Source organism: Perna viridis, chromosome 11 (genome assembly GCF_037379345.1).
Source record: "Perna viridis isolate PV_CMFRI_1.1 ecotype Kerala chromosome 11, ASM3737934v1, whole genome shotgun sequence".
NCBI lineage: Eukaryota > Metazoa > Mollusca > Bivalvia > Mytilida > Mytilidae > Perna > Perna viridis.
Window position 1 is genome coordinate 33,189,519 of NC_142455.1, and position 12,067 is coordinate 33,201,585.

The window sequence follows — 12,067 nt, forward strand, 5'->3', positions numbered from 1 at the left end:
TATTTCTTGAGAAGACTTAACTTTCGTTATTCTGTAATAGAATGTTTCTGAAATAATACCACAGGAGTCATTCCTGAAAGCTGAATAGTGTATATTGAATTCTGACAAAAATGCTATGATATGATTTGTGGATAATATGCTATATAATCTAATCGGAAATTGAAAAATAGATTCTAATTTGCTATTACCGGGATATACGTCTTGATATAATTCCTTTTGTAATCAATAAATTCACGATTGTGACTGCTAGTCACAGAAAGCAACAATAATAGAATCTTTAGGCGATAGCTTTTATAACGTAGAATCTGCCCATGTTTGATACTGCTTTCTGAGCTCTTCACGGTTTTAAATGCTTAATGACCAAAGAAAAAAATAATACTTAAAAGTAAGAAGTCAAATTGTTGTTGAAATAATTCAATGCATTTCAATATAACGATAGATAATGCATCTGATGCTTTTCTTAATGCAACCTATGGACAGGAAATTTTCTCTGGAAGACCGGAGTATACCGTCATTGTACCTGCAATTTGGATTTTTCTCGTTACTGTTGGTGTGGTGGGTAATGGCCTTGTCATCTATACTTTGATGAAAAATGGAGAAGTAACTGTGACCAACTGTTACATAGTAAATCTTGCTGTTGCTGACTTGACATTTCTTGTGGTTGTGGTTCCATTTACGGCAGCTTCGTATGCCACACCGGACTGGATCTTTGGAGATTTTATCTGTAGAACGGCAACGTACATGATATATGTAAGTTTGTTTTTCATTTGTTTCCTTTAATTAATACAATGCTTTGAAGGTTTCGTTTGATTGCAAAAATAAAGCAAGTATATTATTTTCTGAGAAGGAAGTTCAAATCTATAATGTTGTAGTCTGATTAATTTTGATGATAAATTGTTCAACTTAATTGAAACCAAGTCCGACAAACAGGAAGTTCTAAAAGAGTGCTATTCATGTTCGAATTATACATTTACCTTCAATCTGAGGATATATTTAAATTCTGAGTTTATAATAACCCTAATTGAGGAGAAGTTAATAAATTCAACACACCGAGACTATCTTTATGAAGAATTACATTGGAAGACATTTCTGTTCTTTGTTTTAAGTTGCATGTAATATACGAATCCAACAAAATATTAAAACCAATCTTTTGCAATTGTGTATGATATTTTTTTAAATAAAATAAATGTTATTCTATATTAAGATACATTAATAACCAAACCCTTTGTAGTAGGTTTAACCTACGGTGACAACTATTGCTTCTGCACTGCAATCCAAATCACTTACTATGACCTCATTTTGAATAAAGACTGCGCATATACATAATAAATATTTCGTATCACTAATCTGAACAAATCTGATATAGCTCTGGTATGTTTACATTCCCCTTTTACAGAAATTTCTTATTCCCCAACTAATCTTAAATTTACTTCCTTGAAAATTTTTAAAAAATCCTTATTATAAAGTTAAATATTTGCTGACTCTTGTAGCCGGAATAATTTATAATGCTTAAATAATCAATCATTTACAAAATGTGGGTTTTGTTAAGTCAATATAATTGTAAATATTTCAATCGAAACATCATACGACTCCAATCTTACAAAAAATCCCTTCCCTGTTCATCATGTCCGTCTTCTTACTTCTTTTATATTTTTACTGAATACAACATAGATATGGAACATAGATATAAACATAAGTATGTGTTGCCTTATATAGGTGGTAAAATTTTTCATCCCGATTGAGTTGTTGTCTCTCTAACATGTTCACTATATCCATTATACGGACGTTTACCACAACCAATCTCTTAGCTCTTTATTTCGATAAGGACACTATTTGCTGGATCCTTCCTTATATACATGTTTTATACTGGCCAGTTTAAGGAGGTAGACCTAGGGTAAGGAACACAACTCTTAAAAATCATTGGAACGTTTGTATTCACCATTTTACGACAATCTTATGTAAGCATCTAATTAACTTGGATTCATTTTATTCTGCTCCAAATGAAAGCTTGATAGCCTATGGTGAAATTGAGTAAGATACAAACATATCACTGATTTCATGAGTTATGTCCCTTACCCTAGGTCTACCTCCTTAAATTATCAACGTAATACGGAAAACATACTCCGCAACTTCATTGTTTGTATGGTAAAATAAGCGCTAGATTTTAGGTTATCTTTCGCTATTGCTAGTTTTGAATATATTTTATAAGTATATTATTTTGGATGATGATTTTTCGATGCATTGGTTCTAATGGTTTTGAAACACCTGTACAGAATACCTAAACTTGCATTTTTTTTATTTTTGTAACAGCTAATTAATTGCAATAACTGTGCATTTTAACAATGCATGTCATTGACAATTTTTTTTAAATATAGATTGTATATGATGAAAATGAATTAAAATTAACAGCTTGCATTTGTTCCGGCAAAGTAAAACTCGTTTATATCATTTCATCGGTTTAAATCATTCCAAATCTCTTGATTTTTCAAATGTTACATTTCGATGTGAATTTGAAATGCAAAATGAGCATCAGATCAGCAGAGTAAGATGTTATTCCACAGTACTTATGATACAGTTCGAATTTCATTTTATAATTTTATAATTTTGTAGTTTTTACTTTTAAGGTAAATACCAAGTTCATTTTTATGCTGAATTTACCTTCTTATCCTTGGCCCACAAAACAAAGCAAAGCAAGAATAACATTTATTCTACTGATTTGTTGACTTCCTTGACATAAAAATCGATTCCTTCAAGCAGCATATGTCGATAAATTTAGTACATGTAATAGTAATAGACATGAAAAACAAACAAATTTACTATGTCGGGAATAAATTGCGTTAAAGGTAAGTGATCAATGTCTCGTCATGCCTATTACCAATAGTAAAACGAATAACAAAATAATATCTATGAATGTTGAAAAAGTTCGAATCAAATTAGAAAGCGTTAGATCTAATTCTAAGATCAAACACACTCGATTAAATGGATAAAACCGTTAATATGGTCGTATGTCTCAAGGTATATTAGGCTTTATATTGAAATTTCGTTTTTATTTATGTTCGTTTATAATGCTTTAGGCTAGAAACCACTAATTCCACTTCCCATAGGCTTCTATGCTAATTTCACAATATTCAATGGCTTCTCTGGAATTTACCTTAACTTTAACCTGCAGAGGACTATATATCAGCATGATTCTACATATGTCAGCTTACAATTCTCAGATTGGCATGTGGGGTTAGCAGACTTGCAGTGTAGTACTGGTCACCGGAAGTGAAGGGTCTATAAATAGCATGGGAAATCCCAAAGTTTTCACAAGAAAGGGGTATATTTAGAAATCATTATGGAGATTCGACTTCACATCACAAGAAGCAAAATGCACCTATAAAATGTACAGAAATATTTTTCCTTTCAGAAACTTTTTAAATTTTTAAAATAAAATGAGAACTTTTTGAGCACTATGATGAACAGGGGGTAATTTCCGCGTAGAACTATTTTTGCGTACGTTCCAAATGCTCATTGGTTGAATTGGTGGTCTGTAGCCTTTAAACGGTAGTTTAATTTCACACCATACCAATTAGTACAATATATAAATTGTTACACCAATTGTTGTACCAAATAATTATACCGAAGTTTGTCTACACCATAACTATTGTTGCACCGTACATATCGTCGCCCCATACCTATTGCTTGTTTGTAGATCATACCTTTTGTTACACCATACCTATTGTTACTCCATACCTACTGATACAAAAAGAATTACACCGTAGTTTGTTTGTAGACCATACCTATTGTTACATCATACATATTGTTACACCATACCTATTCTTACACCATACCCATTGTTACACCAAAGAATTACACCATAGTTTGTTTGTAGACCATACCTATTGTTACTCCATACTTATTTTTACTGCATACCTATTGTTACACCATACCAATTGTTACACCAAAGAACTACAGTTGTTTATTTTAACACCATACCCATTGTTACACCTATATCAATGTAAAAAAAGAATAAACACCGTTAAACTTACTGAAATAGTTTTGTTTTAAAACATTCACTGCACTTTAGGCTAATAGTATTAATATTCATTAAAGTCATAACATGAAAGAATAAAGTTTGATATCTGAATTTTTACCAAGGGGTTGATTTATTTGATTTAACCAGACTGTAGATTGCTATTAGTTTTTATTTTTATTATTATTTTATTGCCTAACATACCATGGCCATAACGCGTTTAATAATTCTTTTCATAATACCAGCATATTTTATGGCATATGTCGAGATAAACTTGCTTCTGGGCTTATGAAATACGTTTGAATTTAATATAACATATTGACATTAGCTGGATCAAATTAATCTTTGAAAGACAAATATGATTGTGTACTCTATATAATTGTATTGGCCGATTTGTCATCCCTGCTTAGGAATACTGTTATAAGTAGCAAGCAGTAAAATAAAGTAAATAGAATAAATAGAGCAACTCTATGTGATGAAAATCATTATCATTCTATAATTGGAAGTATTCAATCTTACCACTTCGGTATAATAGCATTACATGAATTCAAATATATTGTGAAATGATGCCAAAATATTTGCCAATCGCATTGACTTTGAACGATTACTTTAAAGAATTGTAAAAAAAATAACAAATAAAACGATATTTTCTTCAGCACCGAATACAACTTGGGAATAAGTTAAGGCAATATTTATGTTCAGAATAATTATTGACTCCTATTTAATGACATTGGAAACACGAGAAAAACATTACTTCGTATATTCCACGCCAACAATGGTTGATTCGGGAACAGATCGGATTTTTGATAGGTGGAAACAATATTGGCTCTTCGAGAAAGTGTTTTGTTTTCTCTAAATAGCATTTCTTGAGGTTTAGTGCTCCTTTTGTTTAATTTTTGCATACATGTATGCAGTTTTGTGAATTTGACGTTTTAAAAGAGTAAATTCAAGTGTAGTTTTAAATAATTTGGAATGAAATCGGCATATTTCCACGCTTAAAATTATATTTTCTCCATTGTTATTTTCTATGTATATGGGATTTTACGGAATATAAACGATACGTTGGCTGAAACCGTTGCACTCCCTATGTTACGATCTAAAGCTTTTTTTATGAACAAAATTGTCATGAATGTTTATTTAATGATACAATGATACAATGATTTCCTAAATGACACACCCACCTACAACTACATTATATATACAACTGTCTGTAAGTCCGTCGTAATGTAAAACCTTTTAACAATTATTAATTGAGTAACTCGAGACAGCACTAAAATAACTTTCTTGTTTTACCGGTGTACTAAGCTAATTTTGATCAAAGCCCTATATCAATTATTGTCACCAGTTTACATCCATCGGCGTCGTCTATTTTCTCTGCCTTAAATGTTTACATTTCTCGGGTAGTGTTAAGGTAAGTCAGAATCAATAGCAACTATTTCTGACATATTTGTGCCCCATCATTGCCCATGAGACAGGTTTCTGGACCAAGGTTATAAAAAAATGTCATACGTTGTTTATAAAACTTTCTTCCCGATATCCATGTATTGAGAAACATTCAGTTCCTGACTAACAAATTATACAGGCAATGAACTGTAATGAAAGCGGGGGTATGGCGTGTGATTAAACCCCCTTTCATTTTGAAATGCCTGTACCATGTCAGGACCGTTGCGGTGATTAACCGGTATTTTACCCTGATATTGCCGTTTGTTTTCATATTTTTTACTTTTTCTTTTGATATTTGCTTAGATTTGATCAGTTCGGTAATTTAGTTAATATCTGTCATAGAATTGTTACCAACATCATCCCTTGTATATCTAATACAAAACTGTGTTGATTAGTATACCCGATGTTGCGCAGGGATAAAATTGTCGATTTCTAATATAAAAGTAAAACAAATATTGATATGTTTAAACCACTTTCCTTCTTCGAGTTTAAGTTGTGAGTGAGCTAACCGGTTATTAGAGATTGTACTACAGCAGATCCATCAGCAAATATAACCTGGTTGCAGCGATGAATTTGGCTTCCTCGTTCGATAGTTTTGGTTATGAGTACTTCTTGTAAACAACTAATATTTTGATTATGATCTTCCCACATATTTGATTTTAATGCTGCTGATGAGAAGTTACTCCTTGAAACACGTGTACAGTATTTCAAAAGTTACAATATATAAAACTGGTATTTTTTTTCTTCTTTCTTTCTTTCCATCTTTTTTGTATTTTAGCCAATTTTATTAAATTCAACAAAATAGGTAACAAGAAACATTGTTGTGATCCACATGGAAATGCCCACAAAATGTATCATTCGGTTGAAGTCGACTCCTTATTACAGCATTTTTCTTGAAAGGCCAAACATTACAGCTTTTGAAGTATTTAGCTAAAAGGAGAGCAAATCTGGCAAATATGGAAGAGGTGTAAACTGTCGTTAATCTTGTATTGTTGAAAAGTGCCCGTAACTTGACTCAATGCATGGTAGAAATTTCGGATATTCTAGTCAGTCACATGAACAAAAGAAGATATACTGACTTCATGGAAATCGACAAAAATCGTTGCTTGTGTTCAAGTGACCGACTCTTTATTTGACTTATTGTACCCGAAAAGCCAAAGATTACTCCTTTTACAAAGAGCAGCATCCTTTTTTTATTCTGAGTACTTTATATAGAATATTAAAATGACGAAAAAAAAAAGAAAAGGTTAAAATATTTTATCACAAATACACTCTATAGGATCAATCTCGCACTATTGATTAAAAAGAATCAAGCAATATCGTCAAATGTACCATAAAAGTATTCACAAATGCAAAAATGTAAAAAAAAACTCGTCAACATGGGAACCGCTATGTTGTTTGAACAAGAGATCCTATCAAAACATGAGTTAGATACGTATTTCCTTGTATTATGCACACTAAACTTTACTAAGATATGACGAAATGCGTCTCAAAAGATATCTTACCAAACTTATTTTTAAATAACAGTCCTTGCTTGAAAAATACTTAGTTTCTCCTAAAAAAAATTAGTAATGATTGTTTCTCGTAAATTTTTTTTGTGCTGATATTGGCATTGATTTCCCTATTATGACACTATAGCATGCAAATGTTATTTATTCACCACAGGTATATTCACGCGGCAATGGAATAGAGAGGTCTGTAATTAGATTTAACTACAATTTCCTTTGAAATGCATTTACCGAATCAGCACTATTGGGTACCAGCTACTCATATGGTGTAATATTTATTTTGTTTGGACTTGACTTGATTGTGGACCGGATTATTGTTCGGTAATTCTGTTGTCACCCATATTCAATCTTTGCAATATATTACATAATCGTACTGTTACATCAGAGGTTATGCCATATTTTAAGGATAAATCAATTTCACTCATATCTTATATCTGCACTTAACCAATTGCAGCCGCAATTTTCAATTAAAAAAGGTACTGCACCATCTCCAATTCGCTGATCTAAAATCCAAATTACCATATTATGTCTGTTTGTCCTTTAGTACCTTGCATCCAAGCATGTCAACTTGGAATATAACATCAAAATTTTGATAGACGCAATTATCAATACGCAAGGAAATGTACTAGCAATAAACAAGAAGACACACTCTCTAATTTGATAGCATCCATAAGGACTTTGATACATTCCATAATTCTGTGTCTCATAAGTCATAACGTCAATGAGTTCCGAAACCAGCTCTATGTTTACCGATCTTAAGTTCAAAGGACTTAACAATAAAGTCGTCATCGTTTCAGCAAACAAAGCTTCTAACAAAATAGTGTTTGAGTGCAAACGACACTTATTTGACGACATAACCAGGGTCTCGACTATACAATTTGCAACCCAACATACTGTATTAGTACTATATCCAAGAAAGACACATATAACAATTACATGCCCTTTTGTATTTATATAGTTGACGACTATATTGCTTTTCCTAATATAATCAATTAGATACCGAAACTTGTAAAATTGTCCTTACAAACAGAAGTATATCGCTTGGTTTGCCAACTGCATAAGTAAACCTCTTTTAAAACTATCAACAACCTGTTTACGCTGATCAAGGATGGACTTAAGAGGTATTGTGATAAAGCCTTCTCTGCCAGTGGCATGAATCAGATGTGGATTCCCAAAAATTCGAAAGACCTACATTAGTGTTTTTCGTCTAGTAGCCTTACGTTTTGCTCCAGTATACAAACATTTTTCCTACTGTATACTAAGAATACACTGCAACATGACAAGCTTAAGTCATGCAGTTCTTCCTGTTCATATTCATAAATGTTTTTGTACAAAGTAGGGAAATTAAAGGTATAATTATCTAGTGTACGGTATACGTAGAAAAAAGTTTTATTTGTGAAAACACACTGGTTTAACCAAAAGTACTCAGAGTCTGTTGTTAAATTGTCAGAATTTATAGTCGAAAACATTTTTGTCGAATTAAGAGACATGTCTTCCGAAAGACAATCGTAATACTTATTGAATTGTCTTAGTTTCAAGAATTATCTACATCTAATCTAACCGTCTTCTACCTCATACCTAGACCTTAATTTGTTCATAGATGACATAGAAAGTTTGATATTAAACATTAATGACAAACGTGATGACTTTGACATTTATATTGTATATTTCTCCTTTCATAGTGGCAATATACCAACATCTCCGGCTTATACAGTATACATTTTACAGTGAATCTGTTACTCTTGAGCCTGTGATCTGTACTCGGACTATGTAGAACACGCAAATTGTTTGATATGAAGTTTCTATCTCACAGATTAGACAATATATAACGATTAAATTCTAACGGGATTAAAACTAACCTTACTTTATACCTTCTAGCTGCAAGTGTGTACTTATTTGACATAATTATATTGAGCATGCGTGTAGGGCATATGATTTCACTACGAATTTTTCTCAGTAACCATAAGTAGTTATTATTCACACTGCCATCACGTGATTGTGTTTAAAACACAAAAACACAAGAAAAACAATTTCCTTTAAAATCTTCAAGTATATTCTTGACACAAAGTCAGAATGTTTGGCATGATTTATTATTATGTTATATCAAGTTCAAGACTGAATGTTCGATATTTGGACATCTATAGTTCGTATTGTCCAATGGTTTATGGTAACGTTTTATTATCTTAATTTAATTTATCGATAATTTTGGATAGTTTGCCACTATTTACGCATCATTTTCTTTACTTATAACATGATACCTTGTTTTTACCTATTACCTATAATTCATTGTTTAATTGGACCCCTTTGTGTCTCGTCTTGGGGAGTTGTATTAATGTTGTTAAACAATTATCGGATTATACTGCGGCCACTGGGTTGACAGAACATACTTACCCTTTGTTTTTGTTGTGGGAGTTGTAGACAGAAATAAATGATATGTTGTGAAAATTAGTTTAATATTCGAGGTCTGCATAAAAGAGATATTCGATAAAACTATTTTTTCTGTTATTGAAAGCGTCGTGCTGGCGTGGGAGTGCGTTGAAATTATATAAATCTACACAGAGATACTTTTTTCCTTTGAAATCACCGAGTAAATTTTTGGCACAGTGTTAATATTCATAGCATGATATAATATTACTACGATAATCAAGTTAAGTCGAATTCCGACCATTTTAGTTATATAGTTGAGCATATCGTATGTTTGTTTTTGGTGATTTTTCTTTATCTCAGTTTAATTATGTCTATTGCCGATCATTTCCCACAATACCAACATGATTTACAATGTTCAAATCATGATACTTTGTTGAATTTAATTATTTCGCCCAAACGTGAATTGTTTTTGACGGGACCTATTATTGACTCATATCGGGAAACTGCATTTTGTTGCTGAGTTGTTATCGGATTATACTATCGCAAGATAACGAGTGACGGTGGCGAAGCAGATCTAGCTTACCCGTCCGGGGAACATGATGTCATTACTGGAATTTGTTGAAAGTCATATTGCCAGTGATTTAGTTTCTTGTTTGTTTTTTTTTTGTAACGTCTTGTTTTTTCTTTTCTTTTTCTTTGTTTTTTTTATGTGTGATCTACTGTATTCGATCCTTTACATTGTGTATGTAGATCGTTTTTGTTTTCTGTGTTCAGACCATGTTTCATTTATTTATTACTTATTTATTTTTGGGGGGATTATGACGTACTTAAATGATTCAACTGCTGACGCGTTTGTATTTTTTGCCGACATACTCTGTTTCGTCTTTTTTCCTTATCTTAAGTAATCTGTTCTTTTCGATTCTCTTACTTGTTAAGATCGACTTTGTTTCCTATTTTTTTCACGGTCTGGCCATTTGGATTTTGACGTATTATTGACGCTTCGATAGTTTTGTCTACATTAAGCATGCGCAATATACACTTCCGCGAGTTCTTTTGTTCTACCCAAGCCCTACCTCGCAGAAGTGTATATTGAGCATGCTCACGAACTTACCACAAAAGGGTCTATTGCGATAACAAGATAGATGTTAGATAATATATTACTGACATTATTCATGTATTCTTCCATTCCCTTGGCAAACTATGCTCTACTGTACAATAGCACATTATTTTACATTCATAACGCATATAAAGCTTTATTTAGTTTTTTCACAATTTGTGAATCATAACGTATTGACGTTGAACAAAGATGAATTTCCTTTGTTAAATATGTTTATATAAAAGTGAGTATCAATAGTTGAAAGGTACCATTCCTGTTAGGCTTGAATGATGACACAAAAACTGCATTGGAATTCATGCCTTTTTTTTGGAGATATATAATCCGCCCTTAATGTGTTACTGAAACATCGCCTGATGCTGATAGCGTCGTGTTAAGTAAGCTGAATGTGATGACTTGTCGATTTGAATGCTGCAGCAACAGGTTCAAACGATTGAAAAGATCACTTTTTATAGATCGATTTTTTAATATAATGTATAAATGCAACTTAACAGTTATTTTTCAATTAAAATATTTATTGTAGTGTTTTCTCGGTCAACAACTATAACTGCGATCAATCTGTATTTTTAGTTTGATTTTATATATTAACCCACATTAAATGAATCAATTATACCATAAAACAAATCTATTTTTTGATGTTTTAATCAGCGGTGCATATAATAAACTAATATATATTACACACTCAACATTATGAGATATTATGTATTCTATAATGTAAAACATCTGCTAATGAACGGGTTAATGTATTGCAATAACTGTTTAAACCAATAGAAAAGCATGTGTTTAAAGAAGATTGAACTGAAATACTTCTTTCATTTTATTTTTACAAAATTATATTTTCGAGAATTCATCTATGTTTTCCGTTCCATCCTTGATATGAAACACGGTATATGATAGTATAGTGCATTCGTTTTCAATGAAATTGAATATTATGTTAGATGCGTTCGATTGAAAATTTCTTAGATGTTTAGTGCTTAGTCTTGTAGTATCCAACCTTTTGATATCAAGTATGCAATTATTTTAAGTACAAATTATTTAAATGTAACAATCTGACCTCATTTGTTTCAATGATGAATATTTACAATGAATATTAAAGATATTCGCTGCTCACCTACTTTTATCAGATTTTCCGACTCCTCTGGTTTTCATCTATATCATAGCATTGGCATTCGTTGCCCAGAGATCCCACCTTACTTTTCATAATTTCATCAAACACACCGTAAGGTGTTATTTGGGAAGTTTTTTTTCAAATCATTGTAATTACTTTTAGGTTTTTAATATAGAAAACTTACTGAGACAAAGCCCTGTGAAATATCATGAGTAAACTGACTACTAATATTGTTCTAGCACGAAAGATCTAAATAGATTTCACAGTCATTTGAAATCAAGGTTATTCCAAAACAAAACAGGAAGCACCCCTAAAATAAATGGGACTTATTCAATTGGCAAATAGTTTGCGAAGTTGTATTACGTTAAAGCATTTATGTTTTGCAGATTAGTATGGTAAATATTCCAGTGAGAAAAACGACTAAAATATGGTCATGACAGCTGACAATTATTGAATGAATTAACGGTTTGAAGAAAATGAGTGTTTCGTATTCACAGCAATCAATTATAATC

The 12,067-nt window shown here is 31.7% G+C and overlaps 1 protein-coding gene across 1 annotated transcript in view; it reads left to right on the forward strand.

The window, feature by feature from the left end:
- Positions 1 to 319: 319 nt before the first annotated feature.
- The window catches only part of LOC148603785 (galanin receptor type 1-like), a 39,780-nt gene continuing 28,032 nt past the window's right edge, over positions 320 to 12,067 (forward strand). The window contains exon 1 of the mRNA XM_088552401.1: positions 320 to 750. Within this exon, the coding sequence (XP_088408527.1) occupies positions 418 to 750 (333 nt within the window). The 5' untranslated portion in view covers positions 320 to 417. The remainder of the gene's footprint in view (positions 751 to 12,067) is intronic.